The sequence below is a fragment of the Lytechinus pictus genome, chromosome 1, assembly GCF_037042905.1.
Source record: "Lytechinus pictus isolate F3 Inbred chromosome 1, Lp3.0, whole genome shotgun sequence".
Taxonomy (NCBI): domain Eukaryota; kingdom Metazoa; phylum Echinodermata; class Echinoidea; order Temnopleuroida; family Toxopneustidae; genus Lytechinus; species Lytechinus pictus.
This window is the reverse complement of record NC_087245.1, coordinates 18,084,130-18,103,998: the sequence shown is the minus strand read 5'-3', so window position 1 is coordinate 18,103,998 and position 19,869 is coordinate 18,084,130. Positions and strand designations below refer to the sequence as shown.

Sequence of the window (19,869 nt, the reverse complement as noted above, 5' to 3'; positions counted from 1 at the left end):
AATTATATGTAATCAAATTTTGCCCACCATAAAGGGGGAAAAATGATATGACCTGATGTCAGGCATAAGATATCATTGCAGCAACTTATTTTATTGCAACTGCAAGGGAGACATACTGTATTATCTGCTATATGAAAGAATCAAATACATTTAGTAGATTGGAGAAGGGTAATGATATTATGTTATGCAGGGCCCACTGTTAGAGCAGTTTCCTATAAACTGAAGTGACTACCCTGGGTAAATAGAACATTATTATGTACTATTATTATTACATCATCAGCCTAGTCTGCAGGCACAGACCCTGATTGAAAATTTGATCAGCAATTGGGTCTCCACGCAAAGCACATATAAATCTTGCAGTACACTAGGTATTTACATGTAGGCAGCACATTGAGACCATTACTGGAGTGAATGGTTTGCACACCAGAGTATCATTAGCCCACCTACATGTAATCCTGCATCGAACTGTTTTCACAAAATATTGCTAAACTTTAAAATTCACTGACTTCATTTATACTTGTTTATAGGTTTTGAAGAAATTTTTAGTTTTTTCTCAGTGAATTTTGGGCAATTCTGTAAAATAATCAACCTTTTTGTACATCCAACCCCCACAAGTTTTACTTCACTTCGTAAACTGACCAAGTCATGGTCATTTCAGAGCATTACAGACTGTCACAAGAACCAGAAATCAGAGACAGAAATTTCATAAAGGTCCCACATATAGGGGGTCGGACGTATATATTTTATGGAATTGCCCTTTTACTCTTTTTATAATCATTTTCAGCTCGGAGTACCCGTTTTAAATGTTTAATAGGGAAAGGCTGTATGGAAGGAAATCATGGGATAGATGAAATTACAAAGGGAACATTAAAATTGTACTGTAAACTGTAGTATGAAAAAAAACAATAACTAAATATACATTTTTTTGCATTTGTTTTTAATGCAAAATTATATAACCCAGTACATAAGATACCAGTACTGTATGCCAGGGTTCTATCACATGGGCTATTTGTACAATTTGAGGCCTGAGGGCAGATAATAATATATCCTTCAGCCTTATGTTTTTCTATGCATGTTCTGTCTACAGTGTACACATTGCATTGCCAAGAAAGCTTGGGGTTATAATTGTCTGTGAAATGCTTGTGATTTTGTGGAATGTGCACAATAAAATTCTCATATCTATTCTTCACACTGTTACTTTTAGAGTATTGTGAGTTTGCTTTTTTATTTCATACATTTTTTGCTATTTGTTCCCACCCTAATCTTTAACCAGAAATAACACTACCCTGCTTAAACTAGTTTTCTTTGATATGAGATCTGATTCAGAATATCATTTATATAGTACAATATAGTATTCGGCATGTCTGTAAATGGGTGCTTTACCTCAATAGTAGTAAAAAATTTACTTGTGACAAATATCGTATTCTAGTGGAAAATTCAACAAATGTTTTCGATGAAAATAAAGTCAATTATTTTTATGATATAATAATAATAACGGCATATTTACCCAGGGTAGCCACTTCAGTTCCGAAAACTGTTCTCCCAGCTGGCCCTGCTATTATTACCCCTGCTTTAGCCGGGGTAATGATGATAATAAAAAACGATAAATAATTGGGATGTTCTGTACATCCTGTCTTCTGAGAGTCCCTAGTTTTATAATTTGATGTGCAAAGTTTGCATGTATACCCTTTACTGGAAGAAAATGGTCTGAATCTAAATACATGTATGCAGACTATTGAGTACCTGCCGATTGGTAATTTTTGTACAGAAGGACCCTCTTGTATGGTAGTACCAAGCTCCATGGTTGTACAATGTTTGTATGAGTCAAGTGTGAAACCCCTCTTGTTGATCAAATTTTCAATCAGCATCTTGTGTCTGCGGACTTTAGGTGCGGTAGGAAATAGGAATCACTTTAGCTTTCATAATATAGGTGATTTTGATTTTGAATTCTGGGTAAAGTTTACCGACTGCTTCTTGGAACTGACAGTTTCTGAAACTACTTGCATGATACCACAATCTATCATACAAGATTTAAAGATTAATAACATATTATAACATTGTTCTTTCAGGTGATTCTTTCAGGTGATCATGTGGTGGAGTAGTGTTGCTTAAGAGTAATGGAGGATTTGGATATTAAGGATAAAAGACTTCGTTTGCAGAGGCATGCACCCAGCACTTCTCCCATTCTGGTAAGCTTGCCTCAATTAATATAAGCTGATTAACAAAATTCACCTATATGTACATGGTACCTGTTGATTTTGCATTTTAATTACTAATATTCCATCAGAGCAGCTGCAATTTATGCATTTGGTTTCAACGTGAACAGAGTAATAATTTTAATTGTTTGATTTTAAAGACTTGTCATGTTATTTTTTCTTTTCATTTAGTATGCAATTTTAAAACAAGAAAAATATCTTTTATAAACAAATAGGCCTACCCTTGAAGTGTCATAATGTGAGCAAAGAATAATGGAGATCTACATACATACATACATGTACAATGTAGTGAAAGATTGAGCCAATTTATTTTTTAAATTTTAGACTTGATTTGATATTTACTAATACGCTGTAATTCCTTGTACATAAGAATTCATTCAATGTACAGTGAGTACATAAATTTGTATCAAAGAACAGGTGACCTTGTAGTGCTTGATATATTTCAGAGTGGTAGTCATCCGAGTGTGAAGTTTGGAATGGTACAGTTGATTACAGGTGCTTTCACACCTACTGGATAAAAAGATACTTGTAAATTATGGGAACTTGTTCAGGCTTCAAAATAACCAATATTTGATTGCATGTATTCACTCCCGTCTGAACCAGATAATGTTGCAATAGATATGAAAGAGGAACAAAACTCGCATAAAATTGAATTCTTGCATCACATCTACAGTTCTTTTAATCCTGAGAATAGGGAGTTTTTGCTTGGCGATGCACAGAGTATTCAAGAACAGGGTAAATGTATTGAAAATGCCCGTCAAATAGCAAAGAACAGCTTGGAGGTTTTTGTTGGAAATTAGTGAAATGGACCAGCAGTTTTATCCTAAGTTTCAGAGCTGACGAAAAATGCAAATATGTCGTTTGTCCAGAATCATTGACGAAACTGCTGTTTTGATGCACCGATTTTAAACAAAGACTTCTTTGTGGTTCTTTGTCATGACAGGCATTTGGCGATACATTTTCTCTTAATATTGAATCCTCCGTACATCACTGAGTGAAAACTACTTACATCTACCAACTTGCTGGTACATGTAAAAGTATTGTGCTTTAAACCAGGGAAATAATTTCTGTGGTCAGGTGGGAATGAAAGCACCTAAATGCATAATTTGGGATGGGGTGGCTTGTATGGTTTTGGTAGAGCTGCAGGAAATTGTTTCAATTTTAAAATTGTGGAATGTTGGAAGTTCTTGATAGGAATGACATTGGATACTTATAGCAAAATCCCTAGGCCATCTTGAAGAAAAAACCTGTCTGTTTTGTTATAGGTGAGAACCCCATCCCTGTTGTTGTAAGCATCGCTCACACGATAAAGCATTTTGATACCTTGAATTTTACAAATTGTATTATTTATTAATTACCGGTACCTTTAAATTGTTTTGTTTCATTTTACTCCATGACTCCCGTCTCCATTGTGTTACACAGAGGAATCCTCTGTACATGTATATTCTATTTGGCATGGTAGTATGAATGGGGTATTGACACATCTTGGTTGGGTCAATATCCATGAGGGTCTACATCATCACTCAGTGCATTAGGAAGAATTACATGCCTGGCAGATAGTCCATTATGCAAATTTTATCCTGATTATGTCAATATAGTTTAAAGAGAAAGATGGTCAGGCATAAAGTTCTACAGTATCTAGTAATGTTAACGTTAGCAAGAGAATTTAGTGATGAGGGAATATTTTATTGAAGAAAATTAATGCAATTCGTTTTAATATATGAAAGGCAGAGACAATGGTAATGGTGTAGGCCTATTTGAAGGGGGGGGGGTGTAGAATGATTTGTGAATTTTGTTGCCTTTTCTCTGCTGTAGAGCTACTACATGTATGTCAGTGGAAAATAGAATGCTAAGATATTGTTACTTGGCAATGGTTAAGTAAAAAAAGCCCACTCTATACTTGTATTGTGTGTAATCAATGTAGCATACAAGTATTGGGAACATTGTTTTAAAATGTGGTTTCCACTCAGCAATCCAAGTAAATATCAAGTGATTATTTTTTTTACTAGGATATGAAGTAGTGGTATTAACATACATGTGATTGTGATGTGCAAATATCAGTTAAAAGTCCAAAGATCATAACTTGTAATTGCTGAAAACTAGCTCGAGTACCTTCAGGATTGAGACGACTCAGGACTGATCGAGATTTATAAAATTCAAGCTGATGAAGAATCACCTATTATTCTGTGGATAACAACAGCTTGAAAAGAGGAGGAATATTTGAAAATGCCTTCCTCCGTATTGTACACAAAACTCAGAATCTGTTTTAGGGTAGTATGAGGTCACACAAAGTCATATGGCTCCTGTAATGGTATGACCAAATTTGATGATTTTGGTATCAAGTGATGTGCAAGACATGCTTCAAGGAAAAGAAAATCAGGAAGTTGCACAGGCCTGCACTGGCCTGCACTGGCCTGGCATAGAATGCAGTGGCTCCAATTCAACACTGAATGTGTCAAGTCAAGTTTTCAACAAACAATAACTGCAAATTTAGGCCATGCCCCTTCAAAATAGCTTTTTGATCTGCTCTGTCCGATTTTTTTCATCTTTCCAATGATGTCATTATGAACAATCTACATCAAGCAAGAAGTTAAACTTTGGTTTGAAATATCATCCATACAGCCCACCTCTCTATCAGTAAAATTTGAAGTTTACTATGCAGCAATGTGGTTATCATCCATACCTGTAAATATCATGCATTACTACTTTACACTCTTTTCTCCATTCACATTCACATGATTAATTTTTTATTCGCTAACTCATCGCTCTGACTTTTATTTTGTTTTTTGTCCATTATCCTGAATGAAGGAATCTTAGAATACTGTAATAAAGAAGAAAGCAATTAAAAAACGTTAACCAGGTAAGTTGAGGAAGCGTCTCCTTTACGTACATCGATCACCATTGCCAATTTACCATTAAAAAACTCATCTCATTTCATACCTTGCTTCAAGTATATTGCATGATGTGTGTTTTCACTGTTTTGTTTATATTGATCAGTTGTTCGATGTCTGTAATATCTAGCTTTTATAGCAAACCATTTATCATCAATAGCTGCTGACAGGTACTGTAATTTAAAAGCTGATCCATTTATTTCAAAAATTCATTTACAATTAACGTCAAACTAAAAAAGCTTGCATCATATTCCAAAACTGCATACATTTTTGCAGACCAAGAGCTGCATTAAAGAGTCCCATTATTGGATTGTTGCATTGTGCATGGAGTCTACATACTGTATTAAAATGAGAGAAACCTGACAGATATTGATTGTTCATTGTATTTCATCAATTGCTAGCCAGCCAGGTCCATTTTTCAATACCAAATTAATTTTTTGCATTTGTTATTTTTTAGTTTGTACACATATACATGTACTGTTTTTTTTTTTTATATATCCCAGAGATAAATGAACATGCACTTTTTTATTTGTGAAAGTGATAGTTAAAAAGACATTTTAATTAATGTTCATGTGATCGAGAACTTGAATGTTAATCTCTGCTTAGAAATGCTAGTATTAAGCACCCTATTATTATGTTTATTATATTTATTATTATTATTATTATTATCATCATCATTATTATTATTTTTATTATTATTTAATATTATTATTATTATTATACTGTTCATATCAGCAACATATTTACGTTTGCATGATACATGTAGTGGTAATTTAAAAGTACATTATACCCATTAACCTCAAGTCTGTTAATATGCTTTTGCATTCGCATGCACAGTAAAATTGTTCTTGATATTCAGGATATATGTACACATACAGTGGTGCTAAAAAGTTAGTGAACCCCACCAGAAAAACATATTTCAAGTGGTTCAAGTTCTGCCATGTCTTAGATAATTGTGAAGTCTGGGGATAGATTTAGTTAATTTCAATGGGCTCGTTGAACATTGTACTGTTGTCCCTGTTCAACACTCAGCATAAAACTGTGCATTTTCTGGTGGGGTTCACTAACTTTTTAGCACCACTGTATAATTAATAAAGAGATTGCCTACATATCTGTGTAGTAGAATAGCATTTTTCACATTTGCATAATATATAACATACATATATATATATTTTTTGTCGTACTTACTGCTATATTTGCATGGTTCTGCTTGTACGTGTACATGTATGTGATATTTAAAAACAGAGAAGAAATTTTCCCCATATCCAAAAGGATATCATAATCTGTGTAGGGCATTTGTTCCAATATTTAATGAGAGATAAGGGTTAGAAACCATTTTGTGTACCACCAGCGGGTTTGTCAGAATAGTGTATACATACATGTATACATACATTCACAGAATTGGTTGGGCAATCATTATCTTGCCCATTCATTCAAGTATCCCAGCTCAGGAATTATTTTTTTGTGAATGGATTGATGTCTCATAAAAATATCTTTATAAAATAAAGAAGGCAATAATAATCCCAATAAAAAGAGTTTGCACAAAACAACAATTTATCAGCACTGTATCCAGATGGCATATTAATATAGAACTTTAGTCAAACTGCACTAAATCTGGAAAGTCACATTCCCAGACAAAGAAAAAAAAAACACCAAGGAGGTCCAGTTCATGGAGGATAGCCTTGTTCAGATGGTGCAAGAAAGCTACCAGCATTTTTACACACTGTACTTTATGTACATGTAAAGTCAGACTGCTTGTGCCATCATACAAGGGTTGTGTCTGGTCAGGCAATCGCATAACCCTACCATTCGAGAAAAGGTCCCCCTAGTTCCTGAAAGGTCCAGTCCAGTTTACCCAACGCTGAAAAATTCATTCAAATTTACAAATGTTCGGGTTTTATTGTCTTGCCCACCAGAGGTGAAGGCGAGACTAAAGGGCGGTCTGCACAAGCCCGAGTTTTCAAATTAGCGCGCTATTTCTGATCCGGCAAATTATCCCGATCTGAATAATCTCCAGATTATTTGTAATGGAGACGCAATTATCGCACTAGTTCGTAGGATTAATCTCGAGATTGCAATCCCAAGTCAACTTGGGATTATTTGCAAAATAGTGCGCTATTTTACGAATTATCCCGCTAATACGCAGGTGCAGATGCACTCAGGATTATTCATTCACGGCATCAGACCATAATGTATCAATGCCTCACTCGAGCAGGAATCGCTCTTATTGCGATGGTGGAGACTTGAATTTCGAGATGAATCGCGAAGAGGGCCGATCGGGCTAAAATCTCGAGATTGAGCAAACACGGGCTGGTGGAGCACAGCCTTAAGGGATCCAAATGTCGTCCGTCCGTCCGTCAAACATTATGACACATAACTCCGCAACTTTAGTCACTTTTCAACCAAACTTGGATGGTAGATGTACGTAGGGGACCTGCATGTTATGGTGCAGTCAGAGGTCACATGGTAAGGTCAAAGGTCATTTTCAGGTCAACATTAAAGTTTACATGCAAGACTCTCTTATGGCACATAACTCCGCAACCGTAATTCATTTTTCACCCAAACTTGGGTTGTAAATGTACATAGGAGACCTGTATATCATGGCGCAGTCAGAGGTCACATAGTAAGGTCAAAGGCTATTTTGAGGTCAACGTTAAAGTTTACGTGCAAGACTCTCTTATGACACATAACTCCGCAACCATAATTCATTTTTCACCCAAACTTGGGTTGTAGATGTACATAGGAGACCTGCATGTCGGAGGTCACTTGGTAAGGTCAAAGGCGTAAGGTCAAAGGCTATTTTGAGGTCAACGTTAAAGTTTTCATACAAGGCTATGGTATTAAAATGGTGTATCATATCACTATTACAAGGCAAATAGCATCAGATCTGATCAACCTTCTTTATTAAAGCTATTAACAAGGCTCTGTAACAAAAAATTATTTAGAGCAGGTGGAAAACTTGTCATCTTTTTATACTGGTTTTAAAGGTTACCTACTGCAGCATGGATGAGATATCCATTTGATATACTGTATCTCGTGAATGTAAACAGTTTCTTGCATGTTTTTTTCTTCTGAGAAAGAAATGTCAAGGTCCTTCTCATACAGAAATGCAATGCTCAAGCTACAAAAATATGGTAATCTATTAGATGAATCAATCACTTTATACTCACGTTTGCCTCTCACCATTTGCATAATGGATAATGCATCCAATCTTTCACGAGTTGAGTTGTGACAAAATGCTTGACATATGAATGTGATATTCACTTGTACATGTACATGTCCAACATACATACCGTATAAGACAAATAAAGCATACATGTAAGGTCGACCAGCTGAACTATATAAATTGTGTAATAAACTGGGTTTTTTTAATGTGAGAATAATAATAAATAATATCATTCCGCATTTATATAGCGCTTAACACATCGGAACGACGTCTCTATAAGCGCTTTACAGATATATTATTACCCCGATCATCGGATCCTTGCATGCCCGCATACAATATATGCACCTTCTCCACTCCCTGGGGAGCATTCCAACAAGAGTTCTAAGACTCAATTGCTAGGCATACTACATAGGCTTTCGCATCCTACCGGGTACCCATTTAACACCTGGGTGGAGAGTGGCAAATTGTGGATTGACGCCTTGCCAAAGGATGCTAGGCCATGGTGGGATTCGAACACACGACCCTCTGATTACAAGGCGAGAGTCAGAACCGCTACACCACGGCGCTTCCACTATGATGAAAGTGGCATGTCATTAGAGCAATCCTATTTATTTATTTTACTACCGGTATTTCATTTCACTAAATTGTGATATGCCATATGGGTGCTCCATACCTATTCTTTCCCTTTTAATAATACATATAGTGTATCATTCTTATGAGTGGTTATTCCAATGAGTTCTGTGTTTGGTGTTTGCTTCAGAATTCTTTGGCAAAAATAACACCAGCCACAACACTCAATGTGAATTCAGACTGGTATTTGGATTGCCATCACTTGGTGTTGATTGATAAAACATTTGGTAAATGTATTATTTTTCTGAACCCAGTCTGTATTGGAGTCAAGTTCATGGTGTAATTTTAACACAGGTTAATATGGTCCTCTGCAGACAAGGGCCTGTATTCTGAAGTCGGGTTTAGCTTTAGACCACGGTCTAACTCTGTGCTAAAATTATGGGGAGCCAAAAATTATATTGATATTTGAATGTTTAGTGTTTTGTTTCCTGTTGCTTTCATTATGAAAACAAATACATCAGTTATCATTCCCAGACAATTATGGATCTGTTCTGTTAGGGATTTTTATCCAGATTGGCTCTCCATAGTTAAACCACAACTTTAAAACAGAGTTTAATTTAAACCTGAGTTCAGAATACGGGCCAGTGGGTTTTGGTTTGATGAACACCCATGGTGGCAAAGCTAAACATTGCTCTTTCTTGCTGTAGTGCAGATGAAGTCAATCAATAATAGCAACCTACAGTATGCAAAACACAGGTAAACATTCTCATACTTTACATGTATTGCTGTCAGCATTATACATGTGTAGAGCTCTCCTTGCTATCTTCAGTAGATGGTAATGTATCGGTCATACAACAGAGAACCCAAAAGAAGTTGACACCAAACAAATTTTTTTTAGTAAAGATGTATTCTCACAATGTGTACATGTATTCTACTTTTTAGGAATTCCTACATGTATATAGAAACTTCAAAGTGGGATTTAAAAAAACAATGCATTTTGGAAAGAGTAGAAAAACACTGATGCATGTATTTCACTCCAGGCACTTGTAATCCTAGCCACCACTATGAATGAGAACTGCATGTTTTCCTGCTAGTCTTCTGTTACTGAAGCCCAGAAGCAAATGAATCACTGGTTTACTATTCAGAAGCCAAGATACAATGTATTGCTTTCCAATCACTTAGTACACATTTCTATTAAAAAAAAAAAATCAGGTACATGTAAAGTACCTTGAATACAGAGTGTGTCCTTCATTATACAGATATAGAGTTATGATAAGAATTAAAATAGAAACATAATATTTAATGAAATTAATGAGTTTTTATTTTGTCTGTCTACAGTTGATTGATCAGTCCAGGGGGAGGGGGTGAATGAGATAGAGTCATTGAATATTTTAAGAAAATGGTTTTCCCCTAAATGTTGAGATACAAGGCTGTAATCCTCCCAGTATTATATTGGTATTAAACTGAATTCAGCTGAACATTTTCACGCAATACTGAAATTAAAAAAATATATATATATTTTTCAACTACATGTACAAGGACCTGTTTGACATTTTCTTCATATATTCATCCCACTCCCTTGTCACATAGACAGTATCTTACATTTGTGTTGGCATTACCATGAATCCAATCAAGTCCTTATTACTGCACCCACACTGCCCTGTAATTGGGGGCACAGTCCATGCGCAGGTTCATGAATTCATTATTTTTGCATTCATCCATGAAGTTGTGAATACAAAGTGTGATGTTTGTGTTTTTGCCCACCATTCCACATGGGAATAATGGGAATATTCTCAATCATGTGGGTCCATGCAAGCAAGTAGGCTGGGAGTTTTGTCTATCAGAAATGCTATTTTGAAAACAGAATGCTCTTTGTTGAACACCATATTGTTATGTTTTCTTAAATGGACAATTAATAGAAAGAAATAGGAAAGATGAATGATAAATGAAAGAATCCTAAAGCAGGGGTAATAATAACAGTATCATGTTAAGCAGGGCCCGCTGGGAGAACAGTTTTCATTACTGAAGTGGCTACCCTAGGTAAAATATGATGTTATTATTATCATTATCATTATTAATGATTACACCAATGAAATGTAATAGACGTATCAATTGAATGCTTTGACACTACATGTACAGTTAGTTAGTTTTGGATCAGTTTTTTGCTGCATTCCCCTAACATAAGCTTTATTATAATTTATAAAGAACGGCATGATTTCAGAAGTGTGATATGATATCTGAGTGTTACCCCCTTCCCCCACCATGTAGTTTTTCTGTTCTCAACATGAATAGTTTGTAATAACTGAATGAAATCTTATACCTGTCCCTCCCCCATTGTTTGTTTTCCTCGTACCACAGGAGGATCCAGGACCTTCTAATAGGATGGATACCGCAGAGAGTGGTATGGTTGACCTGGACGCGGGCAAGACCATGAAATTAGAACCTATTATTGTTGAGACAGGCCAGGATCTAGTCCTGGAACCAGGCAAGATAGAGGGCTATCTACTCAAGAGACGTAAGAGACCTCTTAAAGGATGGCACAGGGTAAGTGTCAAGAGAAGGCTATAGAGTTCAATTCTTTTGTGTGTTTTTTTGTCTGTAGTGGAAGTTACATTTTTCTAATTGACTTGAAGTTAATGCAGTACATGTAACTGGTTGTGGTCATTAGGGCCAAAATTATTGAAATTTGAAGGGACACCAATGTCGTCAACTGATTTTTTAATTCACTGCTTTTAAACTTGATATAGTTGGTCATATTTGTAATGAGTTTTACTTGGTTGATTTGTTATTTTTTTCAAATTTCATTGATGTGCATTGTATTTTGTACTAGGGTTTTGTGCTAACTTTAGATCACACTGTCAGAAGCCCATATATTCTTTTCTTAAGGGGGGGTTCCCTCAGTAACTGAAATTTGGTTATCATTGCTTAATATTGTTAAAAAAAAAAAAAAACTTCCCGAAAATTGGAAAAGCAATTTCTTAAGACATCCCCCCAAAAAAAAGATAGCACAATTTTCTTGTTAAAGCCAATTCTGACAAGCAACTATACAAGGGAAAAGGATTATCACTTTATGCTCCCAATAAATTGTATTTTATGAGCATTATTTTGGAAATAATGTAGTTGAGGATATTCCTGTTTATGCTGTAAATCTACTTGGGATAAAATACATGTATATCCCTGGGAGAATTTTCCTTGTGGCGATGGTATACGTTTGAAGAACATTTTAATCAGATGTTCCAATTACAAATATTTGGTGCATGAACAATTGCATATGTTGAAGTTGATTAGATACCTTAAATGAATTTACGAGTGGAAAGGAGGGAAGGGGAGGGAAGCGGAGGTTTCGCAAACGATGGGGAAGAAATGTATGGGATTAAAATTAAAATGATGGAAGCAAGGGGAAATTGTAGGGATGAAATAAAAGTGCAGTGATGGAAGGGAAATGGATGTGAAAACAAAAAGCAGATTTATGAGAGAGATGGAGGAAATAAAAGACAAAAGTGATAAAAATAGAAAAAATGGATAGGGAATGATGAAGAGATGTAGAGGCTTGGAAGGGAGTGCAAGGGATGGAAATGGAAATTGATGGAAATGTTGAGGGATGATGAAAAGGTGAGGAAAGGAAGAGGAGGAGGGGATGAGTGAGGGTGGGGTAGAAGGGTTGGGGAGGGGTGGAAGGATGAATATGTAGAAGTGGTACGTGTAGGATGAGAAAAGGGATAGATGTGCTTGGACTGTTCAAAAAGAAAGGGGAATATGAAGAAAGGGAGAAGGATTAGGGATGAATGGGGAGGAGGGGCAGATGGGAGAAAGTCCCAGATAAGTCGGAAAATTGATGGAAGTGGATTACTTTTGAAAGGGGGAGGGGACTCTGGAAGGGTTTTGCCAAGACACATAAACATTTAGGGCTTAATATTGTGGTTGGTATAATGTGATGCAGTCACACTCTATTCACCTGCAGACTGGACATTAAATATTGCATTATTTTGAATCAATCTGTATACTGAGTTGGTGTGACTGGTACATTGAGGTGGTATGTGGAATGTGTCAGTCAAGAAAGATTCAAGGCATTTCAAAATGTAAAGATGTCATATTTGTCTGTCCTTGAATTTTAATGGATTGTGCTACTCAGTGATGGTTTTATAATTAAATTATTTCAAATGCAAGGTACTGTAGGGATGATAGACTGGTTACTGGAGGACCATTTTACATTACAAAAGAAACCAAGTTTAAAGATGTGGGTTTTTTTTTTTTTGGGGGGGGGTCACGTTGCCTGTGTATTTCTGGGTGAGATGTCACATGACAATGGTAGAAAATAAAGTTTTATACATGATTTTCTTTTTGAAATCCAAATATGGTTTACCAAATGACTTATGGGTATCTTTGACAATAATTGTGTCATACATGTATAAAGCTCCATTACATGATGAAACATCAACAAGTTTCAATTTCCTTCCTTTCTTGTACACACTGTAGACCTGTATATGACAGAAATCCCTAATATCAGAGCGTACTCCCAAAACTTTCTTCCCATCTTTTAAAGTTGTCACCTACTACAAAAAAAAAAACAGTTGGCCTACAAATTACCAGTATCTCATTTGTTATCTTCATTTGTATTTGAGACCATTTGGCTGTAAAATATAAGCTGGTTTCTCATCAGTTATATTCAAAGCCGAAGTCAGAGTGAGCATCTGATGTGGGCCTTAACCATAATGATTGATTGTAAATAATGGTCTCGAGCAATCATCATCAGATGTTTTCACACCAGCATGATACGAAAGGAAGAAATATTCTGATCAGGGATTCTCCCCCGAAAAGAAAATATATTTTGCTAAATGTGAAGGTAAAATCTTGGATATCTCCAAGAGAAAATGTCAGGAAGTAGAACGTTCTTCTGTGAGGTTGAGGGGATATTTGCAGTATGAAAAGCAAATAAGAATATTTTAGCTGAGTCAAGAAGAATCAGGGACTCAGTTTAATAATTATGAGGGGAGCAATAAAAAGCTCTCCTAGAACTTTTAAGGAGAGCGGTAGAGGAGCACTGCAAAAAGCTCTTCTTCAACATACAAGGGGAGCATTTTGTCCAATTAACAAAACGGATGGAGGAAATATATGTACTAAGTTACAATCAACAACCAAAGGAACATGTTATTGTCATTCTTGAAATATAATTGTTTTACAATGTATTGTAATGAGATTGTGTGTTATAAAACCTGTTTGAGTGAGGTTTTGACTTTGGCTAAAAGTTAAGTCACTGACAATTTTTTTTTTTCGGGGGCTCCATTTTAAATTTTTTGTCAAATTTCGGGGGCTATTTTTAAATGCTCTTTTCGTATTTTGAGGAATACCTGTTCACTTATTAATAATGAATTATATTACTTTTTGTTTGATATTTTATGATTTTTTAAGTTATGTTTTCATGCTTAGAATCTTGGATGTGGGTGTGTGTGTGCGTGTGTGTGTGACTGTGAGTTGGACTTGGATATAAATGAATTCAATATCTAATTTCTACTCCATCTATTCCAGTACAATACCCTGTACTCGGCCATGTACATGTAATAAAGGCCCACATAACCTCGTTCGTAGGATGAGTGACATACCCTAACTTTTCCTGAAGTTCTTTGAAAACGCAGATCTCCATGAAAATTGCATTTCTCTCTGGGGGAGTCTAAATTTGGTGAGAATGTATTCATTAAGAACTTAAATATACATGACAATGAAGAAATCATCAAACTTTATTGGCAGTTTTGAATAATATACCTGAAATGTAAACTCTGTCTGAAACAGAAATCACCATCATTGAGGCCTTTACTGAGCGAATTGTCCCCCAGAGCTCTGGCAGAGAGACAGAGCTCCGACTGGCTAGCTAGAACAAACGCCAATGCGTGCGCGAACCTGCCGCCGGCCTAGTAAAATAGATGGAGCTTTTTTTAATGATTTATTGTCTGATATTTACCTCATCCCCTAGAAAAAGAAAGCAAATGATTTTTAGTTATAATTAATAAATAAGGTAACTTATTTTGGATGTTAATAGGCCGTTTTGAAAAGCAAAGCCGAATGACAACTCACCAATGCTAGGTTACTAGACTGTGGTATTTATTTCCTCTTTTATCACAAAATTGTGATATCTGTAGGGGAAACATGTGCATTCGAAATTACACATGGTGGTAGTCATAATGGACCCCTTTACATGCAACTGTTTACCTGCCGTTGCGTTGATTTTTTTTCCATACCTGGTACCATGTGTATGGAAGTACGTGGTACAGAAAAAAAGACGCAAAATTTGAAACTGCGCTCCTCGCTATTTTCAAGGCTTATTCATGATTTTGAGTGTGGATTTTGGATGATTTTTAAATGGTAAGCGGAGCTCGTGCATATGGCGCTAGTGGGCCGTTGAGTTGTTATCACTCGCCAGTAATTCCGGGGGCCGGGGCGACATTCAGATTTCCTCGCAGCTCAGCGATCGCGAGGCGCGCTATTAATCGCGCTACCTAAAATGGATTAAGGCGCGCATGTAGCGCGCGATCGCTCTCGCGCGCCTTAAAATCGAGTCCCTGAAGAATACTTTTTTGTATTGATATGTGAATGCAAGTCATGTGCAGGTTCATTACTGTTTACTTTTCGTTAGGAGTAGTATTGTACACGTGTGCGAAATGAAACAAGTGTTCTGAAGCCTGCAATGATCTACAGTACATGTAGCTGTAGTTATTTCCAGAATATACTTGATCAGGAAGGTAGAAACATGCCTATAGATGGTGGTTGGATCATGGAGATGCAAACATCTCCATTGTTGGATTGAATTAAAGGGTTTGATTTAATCAACCCTCATAGCATTCATGCTGAATTACCTTTACATCACACTCGATAATATAACCTGTGCCTCAGGCTTGGGCAATGAAGAAAATAAATATTGACCTTTCCATGTTTAAAAGTCAGTGCCTTAAAGCTTTAACCTATATACATAAAAGTATGACAGAAGCAATGGAAATGTCAGGTAATGAATTAGCAAACAATAGGTTTGTGCCACCAGCATTATGAAACCACACTGGTTTCTGACATTCATTCTTGTTTCAACCATGGACCTACTACTCAGAGTAGTAGGTCCATGTTTCAACAAATCAATTTACATATAATTTACTATTCATGATGATAAAGTATCAAATTACATAGATGTGTATGAATTAGGCTGCGTTTATCCGACCTCAAGCCAGAATCGTGATTTGAATCATGATTGGAATCATGATTCAAATCACAAACATGAATCACAATTACTACAGAATCAGGGTTTAGACGACCTTCGTTCCAACGCTGTTTCTCCTCGGATTCGGACCGATCCAGTGCGCATCACAGTGCGCAGTTTGACCCAGGAAGTATAGGTCAACGTTGGACACTTAATTGGAGGTCGGCGACGTACATGTGATGTGACAACGTGGGGCGCGCGCCTTGGCAAGAACCGGAAATAGCTCGACACAATGACGTCATATAATCATGATTCAAATCACGATATCGTTTATCCGAACATTTTCGTACGTGATTCTGCAGAAACGTCTTTCCAAACGCCCTTTTTTTCGTAGTTCATGTTTGTGATTCTAATCATGATTATATTCAATTTCGACTAAACGCAATCGTGATTCTGCAGAATCGTGATTTGAATCATGATTGGAATCATGATTATAGGGTAAAAAAGTGGCGGATAAACGCACCCTTATACAGCTACATTTATGAACGAGTTCTCACAGCACAAAATGTATTATAAAAATGTTATGTTTTATCTTTTTCAACACAATCTTTATAATCTTCATTGTATTGATCAGTATATTCCATACAAGGTGTTAAAGTGTCAACTCATGGTTAAGAAGGTGAATAATGTAATAAAATGAATTGACCATGTAGGAATACAGGATATTAGTGTAATGATAATCTGGATAGGATACATCCAAAGTGTAAATAACCAGTTTCCAGGAAGAGCGATTTATTTGGATTACTAATTCACTCACTTAGAATCTATTGTACATATTGTACATTTATGGAGTAACAACAAATTCAGTTCCTTTTAACGGGTACCCAATCAAAATAAAACATTTTTTTCATAATAATAAAATGAAGTGTGTTGTCTCGTTAAAACCCCTTTTAAGCATGAAATAGGCTGGAAATATGAGGATATAATGATAATCTTAAGCATTCTCATGTCAAATTATCAAATTTATAATGTGCTTAAAGTGCTATTTTTACGGTAAATAAAAATTAACCATTACCAAGAGTGGGCGATAGATGTCATATTTAGATTCAAACCACTGAAAAATCATCCTGCTTTTGTAATGATACTCTGGTATAATTATCATTATTGACACCTTACCAAATTTTAGACGGGCTTTTAAGTTTGTTAATAAATTAAAATAAAAATTAAATGTATGTTTAATTTCCCATAATCTCAATTGATGTCCACCAGAGGTAATTATACTTTATAGAATACTGAAGTGATGACGTTACAAAAAACCTTTTTTGCATTTCAGAATTTTTGATTCTGTATTTTGGTAGAGCATGATAAAATACCTCCACTACCAAAATATGGTGCAAATCGGTCCATGGGGGCCTGAGATATGACCTCATGAATACAATAATCAGCCCCATTGAAGTCAATGTAATATTGGCCTGGTTCCTTTAGAATATCTAACCAAATTTTGGTAGTGGGGTATTTTATCATGCTTTACCAAAATATGGTATAAAAAATGCTGAAAATGCAAAATTTGAAAATTGATGATGTCACAGTTTGGTACTCTATTTGAGCTCCCGTAGAAAAGGATATATGTTTGTTGCCAAAATCTACATGTACTGTAGGTTATTACATTGGATTGTAATGGTAATAATCCACAAGCAATGGTTCGAGTACATACAATGTAAACATGATATTCAACATGACGATTCAACAAAAAAATTTGAAGATGTGTGTATTGAACTAAATTTTATGTTAACCACTTTAATGGTTTTGAGAGGAAATAAAAAAAAATCATAAGTATCTATTGCTTCCTGATTGTACAGTACATTATTAAGAATTCAATATGAAACTTATTATATTTCAGACAAACACATCAAATTTTGTTCTCTAATTTCACAAATAAATAGCAGAGACTTATGCTGGTACTTTATGTTTTTCCTGATAATGCATTTCCTTTTATGAATTGTGTTTTGCTACGTATCTGTACATGTATATATTGTACATTGTGATCTTGGAATATCGAGAAATAAAAATTTTATACCTCGGGAGATCTGTCAAACTTGAAATAAAGTTTGGATTTCATTTTCATGGATAAAATGCCCCCTGAAATACGTATGTAAAATCTTCATTTATTTCAAAACATTGATTTTTTAAGGAGGAGGCAGACATTTTCAGGAGCTTATTTTCAAATCTCCAACATTGAATAAGCTATAAAATTTTAGGGAATTATTATTTTCCTTGACTTTTATATTTTCCAGGGCTCTTTTGGGCAATTTTAGTGGTTACATTGTAAGCCCCAAGAACCTTTGTAATTTCCTTTTCCTTTAAAGGGTATCTATAGTATGACCACTAACAATAATTGAAAGCAGAAAGTATATAATTATATCAATTAGCTTAATACCTATTTGTGTCTTAAAGATGATATCTCATACATCTCTTAAATTGCAGAGATATTTTGTATTGGAGAAGGCCATGTTGACCTACGGCAAGAGCCCCAATGAGGTGAGACTTGAATAACATTTATATTTATGTAGATGTATATAATTTGTATACATGAATGTATACTCTGCTGCAAACCAAATGAATTAACCACAAGCTCCCATCCCTTATTAAAAATAAAAATAGACAGAAATTAGATGCTATAAAAAAGAAAAAATGAAATGTATATGACAGAAATTACATACCTACATATTCTTGGGTGCCACTTTATCAGCCAAAAGCCTGGATTCAGGTCCTGGTATTTATTTTTTAAAGAAGACAGGTTTGAAATAAATTTAGGGTTAGGACTAACTAGGTTAAATGTTCTGTTTCATGTACAATATATGGCACAGCACGATGAACACATTTTCCATAGGAGCGATTGTTGCTAGAACAGTGACCTGTAGCATAAAAAGATACAATTAAGCCAAACTTATTCTGTGGAAGACCTTTTGCAAAAAGATACTACCAGTTGTAAAATAGTTATTACGTTACTCCCCCAAATGTTGTGGAACGCTTTAGTTGAACTGATTTTCAATGAAATTATTTTGTTTCCATGTTTGATTCTTAGTTACAAAAGGGGAAGATACACGGTACAGTAGACATAGTGTCGGCTGTGATAGCCACTGAGAGAGAAGAACACAAGAACTCAAGAAGGATTGATATTGATACAGAAGACTTTGTCTATCATCTCAAGGTATTTTTTTTTGTAATAGTGAAAGATAGCTTTGCAGAAACTGTATGAATTTAAATAGATTAAATACTCTTACTATACAAATATGTGAAGTTTTGGAAAAACAACAGTTGTTAGTGCTCTGAGGGCAGAACTTGGTCCTGTAACACAAAGGTTAGCGATGAATCGTACGCTTGATTTTCATGATTGATTGTACATTTAATCAATGCACTTAATGGTATAAATATGGTCTATGATCTTTGCTAAGCTTTGTGTTATGGGTCCTTGATGGGGATACTAATGCTCTTCAAGAAACAAAATATTGTACAATATATTTATTTAAAGGGGAAGTTCCTGGCGATAAGTTTGTTTTAATAAAAGCAGAAAACTTTAATAGAGAAATAATGAAAGAGGACATAAAGGATTAACGAAAATCCATCAATGGATATTAAAGAGAGATATGACATTTTAATACAAAGATACAAAAATACAAAGAAAGGCTTATATTTTCAGTATTATTAAAGGGTTACATCAGACTGCAAGAGAAATCCAGAGAACTCAGGTCTCATCATAGATAATTTTGATCTTGAAAAATACTATCCTACAAAATCACAAAGAACAATTGTAGGATATATGGAAGATGTGAGCATGTTATGACT

At 35.3% G+C, this 19,869-nt stretch overlaps 1 protein-coding gene across 2 annotated transcripts in view; it reads left to right on the top strand.

Annotated features, from left to right (window-relative positions):
* LOC129264235 (oxysterol-binding protein-related protein 6-like) overlaps positions 1-19,869 on the top strand; it is a 65,272-nt gene that overhangs the window by 6,177 nt on the left and 39,226 nt on the right. Inside the window, exons 1-5 of one of the 2 annotated variants that reach the window (XM_064097504.1) lie at positions 2,070-2,189; positions 5,025-5,076; positions 11,202-11,387; positions 18,508-18,561; positions 19,109-19,234. In XM_064097504.1, coding sequence (XP_063953574.1) covers positions 11,226-11,387; positions 18,508-18,561; positions 19,109-19,234 — 342 coding nt within the window. In that variant the 5' untranslated portion in view covers positions 2,070-2,189; positions 5,025-5,076; positions 11,202-11,225. Of the gene's footprint in view, positions 1-2,069; positions 2,190-5,024; positions 5,077-11,201; positions 11,388-18,507; positions 18,562-19,108; positions 19,235-19,869 lie in introns of those variants that run through there. The other variant, XM_064097500.1, reaches the window with a different exon arrangement.